The following is a 25,038-nucleotide window of genomic DNA, read 5'->3' as shown; positions in this document are numbered from 1 at the left end:
CTAATGCAACAGCAAATGACAACAATAGAAAGCTCAAATAATCTATATCAAAAACTCTCAAAAAATATTAGTACTTATTAAAAAAGGTAGAAAGGCTCGACAAAATAACTGTAGAAGATAAACATCACTTTGTTTTACAAACACTATTGTCTCACGCTAATACATTTATTCAAGAAATTTACGATGTTTTCTTAAAATCTTTGATGGAAGAGCTTTAAGTAGCAATAACTTTTTTAAAACTAAATACCTTTCATCCATTTATATTTAGTGCACACGACTTACCTTAATGAAACTAAATTAATTTCTACGAGTTTAGAAATTGCCAAACTATTATTTGATCCGAACATCAAAAATATTTAACTTTTTGAAAAAGTCTTAAACATAAAAAGTTATGTAAAGGGAAATAGTAATTTTTATTGTCGAAATGCCTATCGTAAAAAAAAAAATTATCTATTGTATCAACTTTACCCTCTACCCACCCTATCACAACAGTTCCATAATATAATATTTCCTTAAGGCAAATACCTAATCCTCAATGACCACAAATATGCCAAATTTAACCACGTATGTAAAAATATCACAACTAACGAGTACATTTGCAAAGACCTTAACGCCAATAGGCAAAGATGTGCCCTGCGAAGTTCACATGTTGAAGTTCAGCAAAACAATATCCCAATGACACCAGGTCAAAATACTAGTTGAATCCATAAAAGCTGAAAAACTGGAACAAGAAAAATGGATGCTAGTCATACCTCAGCCCCTCTTAGCAACCCAGATTTGTGGTCCCAACAAAACAACATTCCAATAAGTGGTACCTACGTCCTGGAATCGACACTGACCACGAGTCCTCGTCATTAAGAATCACCGAAATTCAGAAACATTGAAATTTCTTATATATAAACTTGTCTTCACCTGACAGAGAACCAATTCTAATTCACTTCACCAACCTGGAGTTGATCTCACTAGACCTAAACGAAGTCAGGCATATCCAGAAAGCCATGGACATGCAACATCAATTGCTCGACCGAGCTCAAAACAAACCAGTCTATTACCAAAAGATGAGCATTTGGACCGTGCTGCTCTATATCCTTCTAGTAGCTATGCTTAGCTATCTCTTGGTGCAGAAGCTGATGTCCAGACTACATGAGAAGGAAGCAACCCAAGAAGACCATATGACAAAGCAAATCGTCATATGAGCTTACCACCCCTGTGCCATCCGTAAGTTGGTTTTTTAGGAGGAAGGAGTTACGGACTATATAACCCCTGACTATGTTTTATTTTCGCTTGTTATGTATAATTTAATCCCTTACTGTTTTCTAGATTATAAATAAGAGTAAAAGTCCTATTGTAATAAGATAGATTTAGATTTTAGCATTAGTTAACACAAGATTTGTTTATAAAGTTCTTAAATAAAAAAAATTAAAAAGCTTTTCTCGAGGTTCCGTATCATAACTCGTTAAATTATGTCTAAACTTATATCCTTGCGAGCTGCAGCTGAAGTAGATGCATGCCTTGAATTGTGAACCGTAAGTTATCCACCTACAGAAGTACATTTTTTCTGTAAAATGTACAGGGCAACCAATAATTGACCCCTTTAAAATTTACATAGGATTTCCTATGTTCCGCTCAGCGACGTACCACCCGGTATTTTGTTTGATGCGAAAACACCTGGTAATATCTGATTCACGAAGGTCACTGTTTTGTACTTTGTTTCGCAGAAAATTTGAAACCTTTTGCCCCAAGTTTGATTCCGTTTCGTCGGGGGGAGCGCCATCTACGTAAATATAACACGTTAAGGTGTTACTTAAAGCAAATTGGACAATAAAAAAAATTAGTAATCACATGATCTAAAAACTAAGTCTAAAAAATCTTACTAAGGAATAAATATTTGGTTCCCAATAGAATGTAAATACAAAACTTAAGGTAATGGGGATTATACAGAGTACGAGTTAATGTATTATGATCCTAATTTTTAATATTCCGAAAAATTATAACAAAAATTTGCTTATTGCTCTAAAGTAAATAACAAACATAGCACAAAAGTGTAATTATAATATGTAATATAATCTTAACACTTATTATGTTGAAAATTTTATAAAAAAATTCTATTTTATAAAATAAAACCGTTTATGTTATCCCAAACAACACGTTAAAGCCTTAAAGCAAATCCGACGATAAAAAAGTTTAGCAGTTGCGTGATTGAAGCCTCAGTATAAAAAAAATTAATTAAACAAAAATTATTTTGCTCCCAATAAAAAAAAGTCTTTTTATTGGGAGTATAATTGTAAGTAAAAGTAATTGTAACGTGATCTGATGACTCAATATGCCGAAATTTTTATTGAAAAACAATAACTTTCGTTTAAATGTAATCTAAATGCTTATATACGTTTTAAATGGAATATTAAATTTTAATTAAAAATTTTAACTAAATTTAATGAAAATCACTTACGGTACACTAAATAAAATATTAAACTTAGCAGTTTGACACAACAGAAAAAAGCTTTATTGACGTGATCTAAAAAATTGTATATGTCGAAAAGTAAATAAAATCTTTTATAATATCCTTATATATGTATTAAGGTTTTACATCAAGCAAACTAGACAATAAAAAAGTTTTGTAGTCACGTAATATATAAACTGTGTATACAAGAATTTTGTTAAAAAATAATTATTTATTCCCAATAGAATGTAAACACCAAACATAAGTTAATTTGGATTAGGAGAAGAGTTATTGTATATTGATCCAAATTCTCAATATACCAAGAAATGAAAATTAAAATTTTCGTATTGTAACGTGGCCTTAACGCTCAATATTCCAAAAATTTTTTATTAAAAAAATAAAACCATTTATGTTATCCTAAACAACACGTTAAGGTCTTACTTAAAGCAAATAGAACATGAAAGAAGTATAGTCATCACCAAGATGTCACACAATCTAACAACTCAGTATAAAAAAGTGTGATTGATATATGATATTGCAAACAATAAAATATTCCAGTAGTCACTTGGTCCTAAAACTTAATATGAAGAATTTTAATGAAAAATAATTAGTTTGTTCCGAATCGAATCTAAAGACCAAAGTTGAGGCAATTTGGATTAACCAAATTATGTGTTATTGTATTGTGATCTTAATTCTCCATGTAACGGAAAAAATTGATTTTTAAATATTTTATTACTTATAAAAATAGATAAATATTCAGTAGTCACGTGATCTAAAGACAGTATTGTAACGAAATTCAGAAAAACAATTTTAATGGCATGTGTCAAAAATTCTAACATGACTCGCGTTAACTCTCGTTTAATTGTTACCAAGGTAAAAACAGACTAATCAATTAAAATTAAATAAACTCCTAAGCTATCTAAGTCATGATAAGGCGCTAGCCGGACGATGTTTAAAATTTTCATCTTAGTCGACGGACCACGTCGTTAATTCTAATGACCATATGAAACGGACGTTTTCACTCCTTCTTGAGTTTTGCTGACTCGCCCTTCGTCCTCCGTGGTTTATATATTCAGATTCTGACCCAAGATTAAAAGCAGTAGATATCGCCTATATTTCATAACATCATTTTATTCTGTCACTACCTAGATAAATTTTATCCCGTCCCCTTTTTCATGGGTCATTTGTAAACACTGTTGTACACTAAGGTAAAATGAAAATCTTTTAGTCTCCCTCCACATATTTGTTAAACATTTAGTTAGCTTAAAATTCCCTACATGTCTCGGACACAGTAATGTCCATCATCAGGGGGTAAAAGATATACAATTGGTAACAGGCACACGCCCCAGGTGTACATATCAAGGACTACATATCAAAAACCCTCTATTTATTACTATTGTTTTAAATTTTAATTTTGCACTTTTATTTGTTTTACGTTTTGGATATAACCAGGATTAAGAAAATAGAACAACTAATCCCTAAAGCATTTGACTCAAATTTAATTTTTGAAGTTCATTTGATGTACTGTAAATTATTTTTAAGATTTTTCTGATGTACTGTTTTATTAAAATAATCATATCTCACTCTATTGCTGTTATCTATTAATCGAATATAATTTAAAATTAGTATTTCGCATATACTAGAAAGACAAATGATCTTTTTAACGGTTTGAACATAACCAGAATTAAGCAAATACGGTAACTAATAGCGTAAGCTATTGTTCCGATTTTACTTTAATTTAATTTTTAGATATAATTTGTTTAACCCCAAATGATTTAAAAAAATACTTTGACGTATTGTGTTTAAAAAAAAATGTCATATCTCTCTCTATTACTGTTATCTATTATTCGAATATAATTTAAATTTAGTATTTCACATATACAAGATAGCAAAATGATCTTTTTTACGGTTTGAACTTAACCAGAATTAAGAAAATACGGTAACTAATAGCGTAAGTCATTGTTCCGATTTCACTTTAATTTAATTTTTAGATATAATTTGTTTAACCCTAAATGATTTTTTAAAATATTTTGACGTATTGTGATTTGAAAAAATAATCATATCTCACTCTATTACTGTTATCTGTTATTAGAATATAATTTAGATGTAGTATTTCGCATATACAGGAGAACCAAATGATCTTTTTTACGGTTTGAACATAACCAGAATTAAGAAAATACGATTACTAATAGCGATAGCTATTGTTCCGATTTAAATTTTAGATATAATTTGTTTAACCCTAAATGATTTTTAAAATTATTTTGATGTATTGCGTTTAAAAAAAAATAGTCAGATTTCACTCTATTACGGTTATCTATTATTCGAATGTAATTTGATTTGGTATTTAGATTATACAAGATAGCCAAATGATCTTTTTTACGGTTTGAACATAACTAGAATTAAGAAAATACAATAACTAATAGCGTTAGCTATTGTTCCGAGTTAATTTTAATTTAATTTTTAGATATAATATGTTTAACCCTAAATGATTTTTAAAAATATTTTGATGTATTGTGTTTTAAAAAAAAGTCATATCTCACTCTATTACTGTTATCTATCATTTGAATATAATTTAAATTTAGTATTTCGAATATACTGTAGTGGGGGTTCTTACGTACATGCCGTATGTTCACCCTCTAACCTTTTACGTCGCAGGGTATTCGTCAACCCCCCTCACTATTTCTTTGTACAGTTATAGGAGAAAAAGTTGATAAAATGCCTCGGGCGCCACTCTAAGTAATTAAAGGAGCTTAGAGCCCCCTCTAACCTGTCGGGTAAGCCTTTAGACAGTGGAGAAACCAGGTAGAGATTGAAAGTAGACTGTCCGGTTATAATGAGATATTATTGCTCTTAATCTTTATTATTACAAATACTAATAAGTAAGTAACAGGTTTGGTTGCTTAAAACTAAATGAACAAAAGTGTCCTTAAAATCTAACAATCCCCCATTACAAATTTTTATGATTAAGTACAGGCAGTTATTTGGGAAAATGTACCGGAAAATTCGGCACTCTATAAATGACGCAAAATGGTATGATTTAAGGGGGTTATTATGTTTTATACAAGCGGTTACGGATGACATTCGTGAAGCAAAGCCGGAAACTCAACACCAATCAAGCGAAGCAATCTCAATCATTCGGTCAACATTTACCTCTGCTCTGTTGATATACGGGTAGTAATTATGATATCACGGACTCGGTTATTACTTGTCTATCACCACTTTGAGAAGCTGAGTAGTAATTAATAAACGCGACTACTGCCTGCCTTACAAAACGCGAAGAAAGATAGTGTCCAAGCAGGAGTTTTCATCAATCAAATAATTAAACGGAACGGTACGACCGCGGACAGAGCAGAAAATAAAAAGTCAATAATAAAAATTATCAATTAAATACAAAGTAAATCCGCAGTGAGTGTTTTTCTGGTTCCAAACAAGAATAAAACTTGCCGCGAGCGGAATTAATGAAACGTTGTTTCAATCACCCGTTTACTACCTGTTCTACAAAACACGAAGAAAGATAGTGTCCAGGTAGTAATTTAACAAAAGCGCGCTGCTGCCTGCCCTACAAAATACGAAAAAAGATTGTGTCCAGGCACCAGTTAAAAATATTCGTGATTGTGGCTTGCCCTACAAAACACAAAGAAAGATAGTGTCCAAACCACAGTTTTAAAAGTTCATAAAGCGGAACGGAATCAATATGAATATTCTAATAGTAAAGGACAGATAAAAACTCACAGCGGAAGAATAAAATACCACCGTCTTCCAAGCATTTAAAAATGGAAACTAAAATACCGTAACGCGGATAACTTTACGATTATTTCATTAATAAAACCCGCTTACTACCTGCCCTACAAAACACGAAGAAAGATAGTGTCCAGGTAGTAATTTAACAAAACGCGCTGCTGCCTGCCCTACAAAACACGAAGAAAAATAGTGTCCAGGCACCAGTTATCAGTCGCGGCTGTTGCTTGCCTCACAAAACACGAAGAAAGATGGGCCCAAACAACACTGGCGGCTAGCGACAAGTTTTCCACTTTGGCTTTGGCATTGTACGTTTGCGCATAAATCTGGTGAACCATAACCTAACATTTTTGTTGTTGTTTTGAAGTTTTTGGACATGTACTTGAGTGTTTGGTAAAAGTAAAAATTAATATTAATTGTGTTTGTGTTTTTAAAGGTAAATAAACAGTATTATTGGAACAATTTTGAATATTATTCTGTGTAAAAATGAATATAATCTGTGAAATATGCAAAAAAACATTTGGTGAACGATATAATTTGAGAGCACATATAAAGAAATTTCATCCAGGTAAGAAATAGCTTTTCTTAATCTTAAGAGATGTTTAGGAAGTTCTCTATTAATATTTTAGGTAAAGTTGAAGAGTTAGGTCCTTTAAAAAGATTTGGTGCGACATGTAATGCATGTAATAAGACATTTGTTAAATATTCCAATCTAACACAACATGTCAAAAAATATCATAAAGGTAATAAATTTTAGAGTGGTTAAGTTTAAGCATTATATTTTTTATTTCTTGTTTTAGAAAAATTGACTGAACTTACTAAGCCAAAAAAATATGCATATGAATGTGATAAATGTGAAAAGCATTTTACTCACTTACGTCATTTTAAATATCACAAAAAAATACATGAAGAGAATAAAGGTTGTGGTTTACAGTGTATTTTGTGCAAAAATAAATCTGATGTAGAATTTTTTAGCAAACCCGATTTGTTAAAACATTTTAAAATGAGACATGATATTGATATTATAACAGAGCAATTTTATTTTATCAGTTTAGAGGAGTTTTACATCTGGAAAAGTAATGAGGAAACCAAAACACATGAACTATTTATAAATGCATATGGAACCAATAAAAATAAAAAATTTAATAGCACAAAATATAAATGCCATCGCTCTGGATTTTACAAACCTAAAGGAAATAATTCGCACCATTTAAAAACCCAGGGCTCAAAAAAAATTGATGGCTACTGCCCTGCAGAAATTTCTGTTAAAGAGGAAATCGATGGAAGGATTGAAATCCAATATATAAGAACGCATGTAGGACATACTACTGATATGGGTCACCTAATTTTAAATAATACTGAAAGGAGTAATTTGGCTGTACAACTTGCAGCTAAAATACCATTTGAACAGATTTTAGATGAAGTCAGGGAATCAATGAGTGGTACTTTGGAGAGGTGCCACCTTCTAACAAAAAAGGATTTATGTAATATAGAAAGAAGTTTTAACCTAAATAATGAAGCCCGTAGACACAGTAATGATGCGATAAGTGTAGATGCCTGGGTGAAAGAAATTGACAACACAGGATGTGTTTTATTCTACAAAGCTCAAGAAGAATGTTGCAATAAATACCCTTTATTAAAAAAAGATGATTTTGCATTGATAATTATGAATCAAGGTCAGCTTGAAATGTTAGATAGATATGGTGATGACTGTATTTGTATTGACGAAACTTTTGGCTTAAATATGTATGGATTTAACCTCACTACCATATTAATATTGGATGATATGCGTGAAGGTTTTCCATGTGCTTTTCTGATTTCAAACCGATCTGATGAACATATGATGCAAATATTTTTTAAGTCTGTAAAAGATCATTCGGAAAGATCTTTGAAACCAAAGGTCTTTATGACAGATATGGCTCCAGTTTTCTATAATGCTTGGATTATGATAATGGAAATGCCTCTCCATAGACTTTATTGCGCTTGGCATTTGGATCGAGCTTGGCTTACCAACTTAAGCAAAATAATTTCAAGAGAAAAGCAGGTATGTTCATAAAAACTTTAATAGGTTATAGGTTTAGAAAGTTTTCTAACTTTAACTTTTTACATGATTGTTTTTTCAAAAAAATTCCAGTGATAATGTAATAGCAGTCATGTGTCATAATGAGTAAGATTGTTTCAAACAATGAGAACTTAGTCCTATTATTATCCTTATTTAATATTGCCCATTAATTTTAAATATGAGCTTATATAAAGTTTTAGAGAGCGGGTATACTTCACACTAAAAAATGTCATAATATGCTTTATTTTTATTTATTTCAAATGTTGATTGGATTTAAGGATTTTTTAAAATTATTATTTTTGTGGTTTTCACTCGATAACAATTCAACTAAGTAACACAAATTCAAATAATGTTTCTCTTTATTTTAGGTGGCAGTATATAAAAAACTTCGGACATTACTCCAGGAAACAGACAAGAATGCATTTTCCACAATGATTAGTACCTTTCTAACGAATTTGTCAGAAGATCCAGATACTACAGATTTTGCTAATTATTTTGAAAAATACTACACCCAAAATATTGCTTCATGGGCCTACTGCTACCGAATGGATACTGGCATTAACACAAATATGCATATAGAGAATATGCATCGTAGTATAAAGTATATTTACTTAAACGGAAAAATAAATAAGCGCCTTGACTATGTTATTTATATTTTAATGAAGTTTGTCAGAGACAAGCTATTTAATCGTTTAATTGTCTTAAATAAGGGAAAAGTTTCCAGCAAATTAAAAGAATTAAGAACTAGACATAAAACCAGTGAAACCTTAAATGTGTCTTCAGTAATAGTAACACAAATGATCTATATCAAATTGAAGAACGGCAGATAGATTGTAACTGCAAATTGGTGTGTAGTCAGTGTCAAAATAAATGTATTCATAGGTATACCTGTTCATGCTTGGATTCTTCAATCAAATGGAACATGTGCAAACACATACACCTTCTATGCAGGTTTTTAAAATCTCAAAATGTTAATGGGACTGGTAATCAGGATTATCAGGAAATGGGGCAGTATTATGGTAGGTATGGTATTATGGTATTTTTAAATTCATTGATGGCAAGTTAGTTTTAATGATTTCCTTTCATTATACATATAAGAGGATTCAAATGGTTAAAACATTGGTTTAAATTTTAATGAATATCAATGAATTTAAAAACTTGCCCTTTCAAGCAATTCTTTAACCTTATATTTAAATGTCAATCATATATTTTTTTTTCAAGAAAAACTAACGAAATAGGATGAATATAAGTACAAGGTATTTTGAATGTTTTTGGGTTGGTTTGGTGTAAACAAAATGATGTAAAAACTATTTTGGTTATAACAATGTTGGTGTTAGTAGTACAACATATTGTTAGTGATGTGAGTAAAATTGGTTATAAACATTAGATGATCATAATCTTTTAAAATAAACCATGTCATACTTTAATTCAACCTTTTTCAACCAAAGAGCTTTGAAAATGAGATTTTTTTACTTACATAATAATATTTGACATTAACCTCAAAAGGTCTTAAAGAGTTAAGATAGGAAAGTGAAATCCGTTTTTCTCTATCTTTAACAGTATCACCTTTAGAACCCTCAAAGTTATAAGAATTGCATTTTCAACACCCTGTATTTCAAAACAGTTGCATTAAAGTATGACATGTGATATATTAAAATTCTTGGTATTTTATAAAAATAATATACAGGATATTCCATTTAAAAAAGTATAACATTTTAATGCCAGACTTTTTGTAAACACCCTGTATATGTCAAAATATGTTATATATTTAATTTTTTACCTATTTTACACCTACAAAAAATAAATTTTTCACCTGTAAAAATAGAGCCACAATAATTTAGGGTAGTACTTTATACGAAGTCACCCGGTACAATAGAGGTTTATCAAACTTAAATAGCCTTTATATTCCATAAGCCATTTATTTCACTTGATAAGAATGATACGGGTTAAATAATATACCGTTTACTTACTTATCAACCGCAACATATTTTAGGTACCTTTATTAATGGTAATTTGATGGTAATATACCTATAGGTATTGCTTAAAAAATAAAGAAGATCATTAAGTCCGACAAACCTTTTACTATTTATTAGTTTAGATTTATTGGATTAGATTAAAATATGAGTCTGGCTTTTATTCTTCTTGATTAGATTTCCAAGTTTTTTTCTTGTAGATGATGATAAACCCGAATTGATGATTGACGAAAACGAAAACGTTAATGAGGAAAAACCAATAATCAATGCATTATCGAAGAAAAAGGCAAACCAAATTGAAAGTTTTAAAAATGACAAAGAGAAATTAAAACTGGAAATATCAGAAACTATTAACAGTCCTGAAAGTTATGAAGAATTGGATATAGCAAAACAAACATTAGTTTCCCTTGTGCCCAAAATAAGAGCATTCAGAGATTTCAGGAATAAACAAAATAGCAAAATAAGTAAAAATGTCATACCTCATAATAAGAAGATTGCTCAACAACGACGAATGTTTAAGAAGAAAAAGAAACATGTAGGAGGCTCAAAAAAAGATGGGATAACGAAACCGGATAGCGAAGAAGTCAATAAAATTTTACTAAATATGCTACTTGGAGAATAATTTAGCTGTTTATTTTGATATGTTATTAAATCTATATAACATAAAATTTGATTTTATGTTAGATAAAAGTAGTTTTATTTTTAATTTTTCTTTAATAAAATTATGTTAAAAAGAGCTCTTAACATATTACATTTTTATCTCTCAAAATAATGTTTATGCTCGAACTAAAAAAAAATTTAACGAAAGGCGTTAATTTAAAACGTATTTTAAGCGCTAAAATATTAAAACGCTAAAAACAATTATATTTCCAAAATCTTAATGGAAATCTTAAAGTTCAATTTTCCAATAGTATGGGTTAATTAAAATTAATCCAATTTAATATTTTACTGACATACCAATACCCTATTAGGGTATATATATTTAAAATCATTTTTTGCGATTTTAGATTTCGGCTCCAAGTTTCAGCGCATTTTTTTATATAAACTAAAATACACCTGGTGTATAGTGTGAATATAAACTAAAAATAAAAAGTTCTAAATTCTAACCTCTCCTTTAATCCATGCACGTTATTGAAGTATATTTCTCTATTTAAATATCGCGCCAAATGTTAACGCATGCGCACAATGTTAAAGCCAAAGTGGAAAACTTGTCGCTAGCCGCCAGTCCAAACAACAGTTTCAAAATAAAACAAGTATAGTCGCTTCGCTCCTATACTTTTGGTCCGTGGGGACCAGTTTGGAACCTCTAAGTCCTGTCAGTGATGGGCCTTAGAGGATTTCTTAAAAAAAAACAAAAATTATCAGGTGTACTTAGGTCTGGTCAGTCGGGGGGACTAACGTTTATCTGCCAAGAGAGGACCAATTGTTGGGATATCATGCTTCAAAGAACCATAATGTGTTATATAGTCGCGTTGTGTGTCAATAAAATGTGTTACATATGTCAAATATCTGTCAAGGTATATTAATTGCATCCTTAATAAACTCTAAATAGCAAATTTCAACCCAATCGGATCAGTAGCAAAAGAGTTACGGTGTCACGTGACCTGAACTACAAATTTGAATTATCTGTCAAAATTTATTATTTGCATCCTAAATAAACTCCAAATACCAAATTTCATCCCAATCGGATCAATGGCAAAAAAGTTGTTAATTACATAAAAAAGTTTCATTAGAATCCTTTGAACATGCCAAGTCCCTGCTGTGTTCCTGGATATAAATCTAATTACAAAAGTAGTTTAAAAGCAGGGGAGGCAAGTATTTCTGTTTTTGGCTTCCCCAAAGATGAACAACTTAAAATTAAACGGCTAAAACTAGAGATAATTGGGCTCCTACTCATATTCTGTGGTGTGTGCCCAGCATTTTTATCAGAATGATATTATCCGTGAAGATGATTATCTTTTACCTGATGGCACACTCACTAAGATTAGAGTTAAAGCAAGATTAGTTTGCTCAGCAGTGCCTCAAATTTTTCCAAATTTACCTGCATATTTAACACAAAAAGTGCCACTTCCTAGAGAAAGTCCAGACGAAAGAAATAGTGAACAACAAAAAAGTAATGAACTTGCCAATGAAGCCTTTGGGCAATTTGATTTCATAACAAATTTTTAAGAGCTTATGAGTTGTTATTCCCAAAAAATTCTAATATCTGACCTGTGGAACGTAAAAATTTTTGAAGATGAGTTGTCTCAAAACGACCTAAATTGGATTTTACCTTTCCAATTCCATTCCATTCCATTCATTTCCATTCCACTAATTATTTAAACATTGGATCCACTTCTTTAGCACCGACTGAGAAAGTAGTTAATTTATTAATTGATTAAATTTATATAAGTAAAAGACTACAATATAGGGGGAAAAGTCTAATAATGCATTTATATAATTATTAACGGCGTCTATACATATTTTAAACAATAAATCAATCACATAAATAAAATATTCTCATTTGTAAATAAAGCAAAATCAAAATTGAACGTCTCGGCAGAGTCGCCCTTTCAAAGCGTAAACGGATCTACCAAAACGCATCCGATACGCAGCTTGAGTAAAGGCGTGTGAAACAGGCATTATATTGATTAAATAAATAACATGGAGCGCGGACTATAATGTTGTTGTTGACATCCGGTATATGCTGCGTTCTCGATTTGGGTCGCTCAACACGATCGGACGTAGCTTATGTGTATGAAGATGCATACCTATATGTATTTTATAAGTTTTATATAAATATGTATACTCAGCTTGTATTGTGGAAATATGTATGAAAAAAAGAATGACTTTGCTAAATAAGACTGATAAAAATCTCATAATTTCATTCAAGTTTACATATATCATATATGTGTGAACTTTTGTGTACCTAGAATGATTACACAGTATGATTTGTTTTCATCCTGGTCAACAATTCAAGGGCTGTGGGACCCATTAGTTGTAAACTATGAGGAATTGCATGTTTTAACTGCTGATTAGTATACCACACAACCAGGAATAAATAAGCTAATTGAAGTATGTTAGGATTCCGCAGAGTTCATGAAATGTGTTTGATGGGGCTCAGACCATGTACTTAAGGACATCCATCCATCAAGAAATCATTGAGATTCTACCATATTGATGAAATTGGGAAACCAGGAAGATCTGCCTGTCTTTACTGTTGATTAGACTACACAACCAGAAATAAATAAGTTACATGAAGTATGTTAGGATTCCCCAGAGATGATGAAATGTGTTTGATGGAGTAGGTGCAATCATATGAGGAAGGAAATAAAAATTAGAAGTAAACAGGAATATAACAACTGAACTGTGACACAAACTGTAGACAATCAACTTTTTTGTTGTGGAACGGAGCAATATTTCAATGAAGTTTCACTTAATACACATTTAATTTTCATCAAAATGTCTATAATAAATAGTTTACATTTCAAAACATACAATTAAAATTTACACTTTTTAGGCAAACAATCTTTACTCTCATATAAAGCAGATATTATTGGGACAGTTTTCTAAGAGCTACTGTTTATAAGAGGCGATCAGTTTAAATTTGTACACTTAATCCAAAATGTTTCATAGACAGTCCTATTTATACCTGAATATTCTTACATACTTAACTTAAGAACTGCTTTATTCTTTTGCTTAATTATGATACATCTTGTTAAATCAATGTTTTTAATTTATTTAGAAAGTCTTTTAAGATATTTACTTAGGTCATTAAAAAGTTACAATGTCTTGCAGAACAAATATGTTAAATCATTTATAATATTTTTGTTACATTAGCTATTTTACAATTTTATTTTCCTGTAGAAAAAGAACATGAATACTTACCCAATTCTGTTAAATATTCCAGAGTTCACTCATCATTACCAGACTCTAACACCACATAGCTGTAATGTTTACATGAAAAACCCAGTAAGTTTATAGGTTTTTCTGCCCTTCTAACCCAACCCAACCCGCTATATTATTTCAATCTTTAAGGTAGGAAAAATAAATGGTGAACACAGTTAAATAATTAAGTAAAATCATCTTTATTTCATGAACTTATGTTACACTTACATAGCACTTTATGTGATAGAAAAGAGAGATTTTACAAAAACAGCTGTTCTTACACCTAATTTAAACATAAACATAATTTGTTAATGCCATATACACAAAGGTGCTCACATATGTCACAGAGAAAATCTTTACACTTCTTAATATTATTAATAATCAAAGGATTTAAAGCCTAAAAGTTTTATATGATAATTACATATATGAGAAATCATCATTTAGAAATTCTTGTATTGAGACAAAACATTTTTTTAATAGATATTGTTTTATAGTAAATTTATATTGCAGTAAAAAACTGGGTAGGTAACAGTTTAATGGTAGCAGGGAGAGCATTATAGAGTTTGGGAGCATAGAAGGAAACCCAACACTTAACCTTGTGTATCCTGTGAAAATCTGTATATATAATAAGTTCTCTATTTTTCGTAAGCTGATCATGTACATTTTTCTTTATGGAGTAATCGCTAATATGTTGTTTAATAAGTACCAAACTATATAATATATAAATACTTCTCTGTAAGGAAACTATCTATGGTAGGTACCTAAATAATATTTAATATTAAACAACAACAATAACATAAAAAGTCTCTCCAGTTTTAGACTGGCTTTTTCTGCTTCTTTTCACCACCATCTTCCAGCTTATCATCAACTCAAGACTTAAAACATCTTGCTGCCAGAATCTGCATTCCTATCCATCATTAGTACCACAACTGGATGCTATCAACTACTTCGGTTATCCTCTTAGATATTTAAAGCCTGCCATCTCGCTGACCTGAGCATTCAAACCAAGTGGCCTGCTGCCAGTCATGTGCAAAACCATTAAGATACCCTTGCATGGACGCTAATTGTTAGACCATACAGATATCTATTTGTTATTCATATTTGACTAGGGACACATAACTGTAGTTGAATTTCCTTACTCTTTTGAGGTTACACACCTCTTGTGTGAAAACTGATTATATGCTTATATGCAAGGTGTAATATAACATTTACAGCGTTTAGTTAAGGGGAAATTTGCCAATCTTTCACATTTTGGACCTTATTCTAACTAATAAGTTCAATATTTTCTCCTTTTTGGTCTTGTTATTTATTTACATAATACATGTAGAGGTTAGGTTGTCATTGAAGCTCATATTACATTAAGGCCTACCTTTAACGCTTGCGTTTTCTTCACAATGCAAATAATAACAATGATCCACAGTCCACAGTTAGATTTTGTGTTAAAATAAATAAATAGTAATTAAACTTTCACTCCCGCACCCAAAATGCCATGTATGAGTCCTTCCGTCGCATGAAAACACGGTAAATTCTAAAACTTTACAACTTTGTCGAATGATCACAGCTAAAGGAAGGCGACTTGGTAAAAGATATGCACATAATCGGATTCTCCAGAGTCTCTAGAATTATTCCATACCGATTTCGGGAAATTCTGAGCTAATTTAAGTATTTTATCAATGAAAATAAGAAGCAAGACCCAGCCGATTCATTCACGTTGACGTCATGTCACTGATGTCATCAAAACTGCGGTAAAAGTGGGCATTAAAATCGCCCGTAGACGTCAAAATTGACCATTTTCAGACGATGTTTTAGGGTATAAAAAAAGGTTTTTCCTTTATGATTTGTACATGGAAAAATAGTATAAAGCCTTAGGAACAGTTTAACATCAATTCTGGACCGATTCCAATCGGTTTTAGTAGTTAAATTTCGATTATAAAAAGGGTCTTATTTTAAGCGGCCACGGGCGAACAGCGCAGGTTTCATTGCCTGGGAGACGGGCTTGTTGGGTGCTAGACCACTCGAATTATTGTACCTTGAGAGCCGGTACCGGGGGGGTACCAATATTCAGCTGACCGATTTTTTGGACTTTTTATGGAAAATTGCATTTTCTTAAAAAATGGTGATATTTGAAACAAAACGGTATTTAGTGGATTATAGCCAGATAAATTCCGCGTGTCTGAAGGCAAAAATGGTCTTCGTACGTTACATGGGTATGCCAGTATTAAGCGTCAAAGTAAAAAAAAGGTGTAGAGCAAAAACTACTCTACGTAGATGACTGTAGATTACATCAGAAAAAAGCCCTTAAAAAGTATTATAAATCTTGAAAGTTTGAAATTTCCAAGTGCCACCCTTAAAAAGTTATTAAATAAAATGTGATTTTTTTTTGTCAATTTTTCGGACCTTCATGGAGAAAATTTATTATTGCTCACCCTGTATGGTTCACAAAAATTTCGCTTATATGGCATTTGAAAGATAAAAGATGAACCTATTTTTTGAAATTTTTTTTTTTCGGAAATAAGTTTCGTTTGGTAGTAAATTCGAAAAAACTAAAAATGCCAGAACTCGTTAAAAAAATTTTTTTGAAAAAAAACCTCTAAATATGTTATTTCTCTTATAAAACTAAGTCTTTTCGCCGAAAAACTTTTTTTATAAAAATTATCTTTTAGCCTCTGGACCATTTTGAATTTTTTTTTTACTCAACTTTGATCGCTTATAAAAAATCACCCTGTATACGGATCTGGCCCAAAAAGTATACAGACACGTAACCCCCAAGAACCCGTATATCCTGAAAATTTCAGCTCGATTGAATGCTTTAAAATTGAGATCTCGTCGGAAACTCGAATTTTACCCATTTTTTTACGAATTTTTGACTTCAACTCGGTACTGCTCCCTTTATGGGTACCGAAAAAAAAAATTGTCTACGGATCCATCATTCTCAATGTATTGAGAGGCCACATGCCAAATTTCATCGTTTCGCTAGCCATACAGCCATAGATATGAATTTTTATTTCCCAAAAAACACCCAAATTAGGGTCGGACGTGGCGTGCATAATAAGTCGCTAACGCTCCTTATAATAAAACGGAACGGGACGGAACGATATCAATAGCAACGGATTCGATAGAGATCGATACGGGTGCTTGGAAGCGGCCGGTCAACTGTCAACAGGTGGCTCTTACCTAACCCAATTCACACTGTCAACGTCAAAACTAAGTTTTAATGTAAATATTAAAAATTTAACGGTATTCAAATACGGAAAAGAATTACTGGTACTTCGCTCGAAAGATATGGTACGACCTTACTGCGACGAATGTGTCATCTTGGTGGACCTGGAACCTTTTTATACCCATCGCAGGAATTTAGATGCCGACGACTCACGATCATCCTCGGAATCAATCGTGGGATAAAAATGCAATTGGGAAAACTTAATAAAAATAGAGCTTTTCCTCATGAAAACGGTACAGATCTATAGGCTATGACCTTATATGGTAAACAAACTTAGTTTCAGCTCTCAAAACCGGGTATTTCTAGGTGAAAACAGCGGGACAAAAGCTGGCCACATGCCACATGTGTACAAAAAAACCGGCTTTTCGTTAAAACCGCGGGAAACGGGAATATAATTTATATTATATTTTGCCACACCAGGCATGCCCCTGCATTTAATAGGGCTTCCTAAGGTAGGCAAACCTTGAAACTTGCAAAATAGAACATGTAAACAATGCAACAGCATGAAAGGAATATTTCATGAAAATAACCGGAAAACTGGAAGCATAGTGATGACAACCCTCTCAGTTTTAGGCCTTTGTGGTTCTTTATTATCCTAAGAATAACCAGGGCTAAAAACAATGAAGGCCAGAGACTACAACATAGTCAACGGAGAACTAAGTATAACCTATAAGAAATTGAACCTTTCCAGGATACTATCAGGCTAGAAACCTCTTTAACTTGGTTTCATTATGTATGTTTACAATTATAAACCCCTCATGATGACTCACAGGTAAAGCTTAAAATGTATCTTTTTGTTATGTAAATTATAAAATTGGAGGTTAAAATGTTAACAGAGCAAAATTATCTAAATTGTCTTATAAAAGACTGCCTGGGCTTATCCTTATTACTATAAAATAAAGGCAAAACCTTGTAACTTCATTATACTACAAGAGAGAGAAATGATCTTTTTTCAGTTTGAACATAACCAAAATTAAGAAATATACAATACCTAATAGCATTAGCTATTGTTCCGATTTAACTTTAATTTAATTTTTAGATATACTTTGTTTAACCCTAGATGATTTTTAAAAATATTTTGATGTATTGTGTATTAAAAAATAGTCATATCTCACTCTATTATGGTTATCTATTATTGGAATGTAATATTATGTTGGTATTTAGGTTATACAAGATGACTCAAATGATTTTTTTTACATTTTGGACATAACCAGTGTTAAGAAAATAAAACAATTAATCCATATAGTTCAATTTGACTGCAATTTAATTCTTGAAGTTCATTCAATGTACTGTAAAATATTTTTAACATTTTTCTGATGTATTTTTTTTTTAAATAATCATATCTCACTCTATTACTGTTATCTATTATTCGAATATAATTTAAATTTAGTATTTCGCATATACAAGAGAGCCAAATGATCTTTTTTACGGTTTGAACATAACCAGAATTAAGAAAATACTATAACTAATAGCATTAGCTATTGTTCATATTTAATTTTCAGATATAATTTGTTTAACCCTAAATGATTTTTTAAAATATTTTGATTTATTGAGTTTTAAAAAAATAGTCATATCTCACTCTATTACGGTTATCTATTATTCGAATGTAATTTTAATTTGGTATTTAGGATAACCTTGTATAAACAAGATGACTGAATTGATTGTTTTTATGTTTTGGACATAACCAGGTTTAAGAAAATAGAACAATTAATCCTTATAGTATTGTCCGATTTGACTCCAATTTAATTTTTGAAGTTCATTTGATGGACTGTAAATTATTTTTAAAATTTTTCTGATGTATTTTTTGTTTAAATAACCATATCTCACTCTATTACTCTTATCTATTATTCGAATATAATTTAAATTTAGTATTTCGCATATACAAGATAGCCAAATGATCTTTTTACGGTTTGAACATAACTAGAATTCAAAAACATACGATAACTAACAGTGTAAGCTATTGTTCCGATTTATCCTTATTTTAATTTTTAGATATAATTTGTTTAACCCTAAATGATTTTTAAAAAATATTTTGATGTGTGCATTTAAAAAAAATAGTATCTCACTCTATTACGGTTATCTATTATTGGAATGTAATATTATGTTGGTATTTAGGTTATACAAGATGACTAAAATGATTCTTTTTACGTTTTGGATATAACCAGTGTTAAGAAAATAGAACAATTAATCCCTATAGTTCGATTTGACTGCAATTTAATTCTTGAAGTTCATTCAATGTACTGTAAAATATTTTTAACATTTTTCTGATGTATTTTTTTTTTAATAATCATATCTCACTCTATTACTGTTATCTACTATTCGAATTTTTACGGTTTGAACATAACCAGAATTAAGAAAATACGATAACTAATAGCGTTAGCTATTGTTCATATTTAATTTTCAGATATAATTTGTTTAACCCTAAATGATTTTTAAAAATATTTTGATGTATTGTGTTTTAAAAAAAATAGTCGTATCTCACTCTATTACGGTTATATATTATTCGAATATAATTTTAATTTGGTATTTAGGTTATAAAAGATGACTCAAATGATTCTTTTTACGTTTTGGACATAACCATTGTTAAGAAAATAAAACAATTAATCCCTATAGTTCGATTTGACTCCAATTTAATTTTTGAAGTTCATTTGATGGACTGTAATTATTTTTAAAATTTTTCTGATGTATTTTTTTTATAATTACATCTCACTCTATTACTGTTATCTATTATTTGAATATAATTTAAATTTAGTATTTTGCATAGACAAGCGAGCCATATGATCTTTTTTAAGGTTTGAACATAACGAGAATTAAGAAAATACGATATATAATAGCCTTAGCTATCGTTCCGATTTAATTTTTAAATATAATTTGATTAATATTGTATTTAAAAAAAAAGTATCTCACTCAATTACGATTTTCTATTATTCGAATATAATTTTAATTTGGTATTTAGGTTAAACAAGACGATTCAAATGATTCTTTTTACATTTTGGACATAACCGGGTTTAAGAGAATAGAACAATTATTCCCTATAGCAAAATCCGATTTTATACCAATTAAATTTTTGAAATTCATGTGATGTACTGCAAAATAATTTTAATTTGGTATTTATGTTATACAAGACGAATCAGATGTTTCTTTTTACGTTTTGAACATAGCCAAGTTTTAGAGAATAGAACAAATTAATCTCTATAGCAGAATTCGATTTGACTCCAATTTAATTTTTGAAGTTCATTTGATTGACTGTAATTATTTTTAAAATTTTTCTGATGTATTGTTTTTTAAAAAAATAGTCATATCTCACTCTATTACTGTTATCTCTTATTCGAACATAATTTAAATTTAGTATTTCGCATATACAAGAGAGCCGAATGATCTTTTTTACAGTTTGAACATAACCAGAATTAAGAAAATACGATAACTAATAGCGTTAGCTATTGTTCCGATTTAATTTTAATTTAACTTATAGATATATTTTGTTTAATCCTAAATGATTTTTAAAAATATTTTGATGTATTGTGTTTTAAAAAAATAGTAATTACTCACTCTATTACTGTTATCTATTATTTGAATATAATTTAAATTTAGTATTTCGCATATACAAGAGAGCCAAATGATCTTTTTTACGGTTTGAACATAACGAGAATTCAGAAAATACGATAACGGTTGGACATAACCAGGTTTAAGAAAATGGAACAATTATTCCCTATAGCATTGTCCTATTTGACTCCAATTTAATTTTTTAAGTTCATTTGATGTGCTGTAAATTATTTTTAGAAATTTTCTAATTACAATACATTTATTGTTCTTAAAAAAAATTGTCATATCTCACTCTATTACTGTTATCTATTATTCGAATATAATTTAAATTTACTATTTCGCGTATACAAGATAGCCAAACGATGATTTTTACAGTTTGAACAGAACCAGAATTAAGAAAATGTGATAACTAATCGCGTTAGCTATTGTTCCGATTTAATTTTAATTCAATTTTTAGATATAATTTGATTAACCCTAAATGATTTTTAAAAATATTTTGATGTATTGTGTTTTATAAGAATAGTTATATTAATTTATTACAAGTTCATTTGATGTACTATAAATTATTTTAAAAATTTTTGTTATGAATTGTTTTTTAGAAAAATAATTATATCTCACTCTATTACTGTTATCTATTATTCGAATATAATTTGAATTTACTATTTCGCATATACAAGATAGCCAAATAGTGTTTTTTACGGTTTGGACACAACCAGAGTTAAGAAAATAACGTTAATGATTGTTCCGATTTAATTTTAATTCAATTTTTAGATATAATTTGATTAACCCTAAATGATTTTTGAAGATATTTTGATGTATTGTGTTTTAAAAAAATAGTCATATCTCACTCTATTACGGTTATCTATTATTGAAACATAATTTAAAATTAATATTTAGGTTATACAAGATGACTCAAAGGATCCTTTTTAAGTTTTGGACATAATCAAGATAAAGAAAATCGATTACTATTATCTATAGCTATTTTTCCGATATGATTTCAATTAAATTTTTAGATATAATTTTTTTAACCCTAAATGATTTTTAAAAATATTTGATGTATTGTGTTTTAAAAAAATAGTCACGTCTTACTCTATTACGGTTATGTATCATGCGAATATAATTTAAAATTGGTATTTAAATTATGCAAGATGACTCAAATGATCCTGTTTAAGTTTTGGACATAACCAGGGTTAAGAAAATGGAACAGTTAATCATTATAGCATTGTCCGATTTGATTCCAATTTAATTTTTGAAGTTCATTTGATGTACTGTAAATTATTTTTAAAATTTTTCTAATGCATTGTTTTTTAAAAAAATATTCATATTTCACTCTATTACTGTTATCTATTATTCGAATATAATTTAAATTTACTCTTTCACATACACAATATAGCCAAATGATGTTTTTTACGGTTTGAACACAACCAGAATTAAGAAAATATGATAACTAATCGCGTTAGCGATTGATCCGATTTAATTTTAATTAAATTTTTAGATATAATTTGATTAACCCTAAATGATTTTTAAAAATATTTTGATGTATTGTTTTTTAAAAAAATAATCATATCTCACACTATTACTGTTATCTATTATTCGAATATAATTTGAATTTACTATTTCAATAATACAAGATAGCCAAATGATGTTTTTTACGGTTTGCACACAACCAGAATTAAGAAAATATAATAACTAATAGCATTAACGATTGTTCCGATTTAATTTTAATTAAATTTTTAGATATAATTTGATTAACCCTAAATGATTTTAAAAAATTTTTCTGATGTATTGTTTTTTAAAAAAATAATCATATCTCACTCTATTACTGTTATCTATTATTCGAATATAATTTGAATTTACTATTTCAATAATACAAGATAGCCAAATGATGTTTTTTACGGTTTGCACACAACCAGAATTAAGAAAATATGATAACTAATCGCGTTAGCGATTGATCCGATTTAATTTTAATTAAATTTTTAGATATTATTTGATTAACCCTAAATGATTTTTAAATATATTTTGATGTATTGTGTTTTAAAAAAATAGTCGTATCTCACTCTATTACGGTTATATATTATTCGAATATAATTTTAATTTGGTATTTAGGTTATAAAAGATGACTCAAATGATTCTTTTTACGTTTTGGACATAACCAGTGTTAAGAAAATAAAACAATTAATCCCTATAGTTCGATTTGACTTTAAATTAAATTTTGATGTTCATTTGATGTACTGTAAATTATTTTAAAAAAATTTCTGATGTATTTTTTGTTTAAATACTCATATCTCACTCCATTACGGTTATCTATTATTCGAATGTAATTTTAATTTGGTATTTAGGATAACCTTGTATAAACAAGATGACTGAATTGATTGTTTTTATGTTTTGGACATAACCAGGTTTAAGAAAATAGAACAATTAATCCTTATAGTATTGTCCGATTTGACTCCAATTTAATTTTTGAAGTTCATTTGATGTACTGTAAATTACTTTACAAATTTTTCTGATGTATTGTTTTTTAAAAAAAATATCATATTTCACTCTATTACTGTTATCTATTATTCGAATATAATTTAAATTTACTATTTCGCTTCGCTATTTTGAAGTTCATTTGATGTACTGTAAATTATTTTTAAAATTTTTCTGATGCATTGTTTTTTAAAAAAATATTCATATTTCACTCTATTACTGTTATCTATTATTCAAATATAATTTAAATTTACTCTTTCACATACACAATATAGCCAAATGATGTTTTTTACGGTTTGAACACAACCAGAATTAAGAAAATATGATAACTAATCGCGTTAGCGATTGATCCGATTTAATTTTAATTAAATTTTTAGATATAATTTGATTAACCCTAAATGATTTTTAAAAATATTTTGATGTATTGTTTTTTAAAAAAATAATCATATCTCACACTATTACTGTTATCTATTATTCGAATATAATTTGAATTTACTATTTCAATAATACAAGATAGCCAAATGATGTTTTTTACGGTTTGCACACAACCAGAATTAAGAAAATATAATAACTAATAGCATTAACGATTGTTCCGATTTAATTTTAATTAAATTTTTAGATATAATTTGATTAACCCTAAATGATTTTAAAAAATTTTTCTGATGTATTGTTTTTTAAAAAAATAATCATATCTCACTCTATTACTGTTATCTATTATTCGAATATAATTTGAATTTACTATTTCAATAATACAAGATAGCCAAATGATGTTTTTTACGGTTTGCACACAACCAGAATTAAGAAAATATGATAACTAATCGCGTTAGCGATTGATCCGATTTAATTTTAATTAAATTTTTAGATATTATTTGATTAACCCTAAATGATTTTTAAATATATTTTGATGTATTGTGTTTTAAAAAAATAGTCGTATCTCACTCTATTACGGTTATATATTATTCGAATATAATTTTAATTTGGTATTTAGGTTATAAAAGATGACTCAAATGATTCTTTTTACGTTTTGGACATAACCAGTGTTAAGAAAATAAAACAATTAATCCCTATAGTTCGATTTGACTTTAAATTAAATTTTGATGTTCATTTGATGTACTGTAAATTATTTAAAAAAAATTTCTGATGTATTTTTTGTTTAAATACTCATATCTCACTCCATTACGGTTATCTATTATTCGAATGTAATTTTAATTTGGTATTTAGGATAACCTTGTATAAACAAGATGACTGAATTGATTGTTTTTATGTTTTGGACATAACCAGGTTTAAGAAAATAGAACAATTAATCCTTATAGTATTGTCCGATTTGACTCCAATTTAATTTTTGAAGTTCATTTGATGTACTGTAAATTACTTTACAAATTTTTCTGATGTATTGTTTTTTAAAAAAAATATCATATTTCACTCTATTACTGTTATCTATTATTCGAATATAATTTAAATTTACTATTTCGCATATATACGATAAGATAGTCAAATGATTTTTTTTTCGGTATGAACACAACCAGAATTAAGAAAATATAATAACTAATAGCGTTAACTATTGTTCCGATTTAATTTTAATTCAATTTTTAGATTTAATTTTTTTAACCCTGAATGATTTTTAAAAATATTTTGATGTATTGTTTTTTAAAAAAATAATCATGTCTCGCTCTATTACTGTTATCTATTATTCGAATATAATTTAAATTTACTATTTCGCACATAC

General features: G+C 29.1%; 1 protein-coding gene and 1 long non-coding RNA gene across 2 annotated transcripts; both read left to right on the top strand.

Moving 5' to 3' along the window:
• The first annotated feature begins 7,181 nt into the window (after positions 1-7,181).
• Positions 7,182-9,070, top strand: LOC126737570 (uncharacterized). The gene is made up of 2 exons (XM_050442498.1): positions 7,182-8,222; positions 8,609-9,070. The coding sequence occupies exons 1-2, from the start codon at positions 7,182-7,184 to the stop codon at positions 9,068-9,070; spliced, it is 1,503 nt and encodes a 500-aa protein (XP_050298455.1).
• Positions 9,071-17,305: 8,235 nt separating this feature from the next.
• Positions 17,306-18,152, top strand: LOC126737999 (uncharacterized). The gene is made up of 3 exons (XR_007661183.1): positions 17,306-17,533; positions 17,607-17,752; positions 17,868-18,152. It is a non-coding gene; the product is annotated as an uncharacterized LOC126737999 (long non-coding RNA).
• The last annotated feature ends 6,886 nt before the right edge of the window (positions 18,153-25,038 follow it).

The sequence above is a fragment of the Anthonomus grandis genome, chromosome 6, assembly GCF_022605725.1.
Source record: "Anthonomus grandis grandis chromosome 6, icAntGran1.3, whole genome shotgun sequence".
In the NCBI taxonomy this organism is placed as follows: Eukaryota; Metazoa; Arthropoda; class Insecta; order Coleoptera; family Curculionidae; genus Anthonomus; species Anthonomus grandis.
The sequence above is the reverse complement of the archived record's forward strand: the minus strand, read 5'-3'. Positions and strand labels throughout refer to the sequence as shown.

What these genes read in the sequence shown, in the direction of transcription:
- LOC126737570 (XM_050442498.1), top strand. Translation starts at nt 7,182, where the DNA reads ATGAGACATGATATTGATATTATAACAGAGCAATTTTATTTTATCAGT. An exon ending in TAATTTCAAGAGAAAAGCAG is followed by an intron (nt 8,223 to 8,608) that starts GTATGTTCATAA and finishes TCTTTATTTTAG; the next exon opens with GTGGCAGTATATAAAAAACT.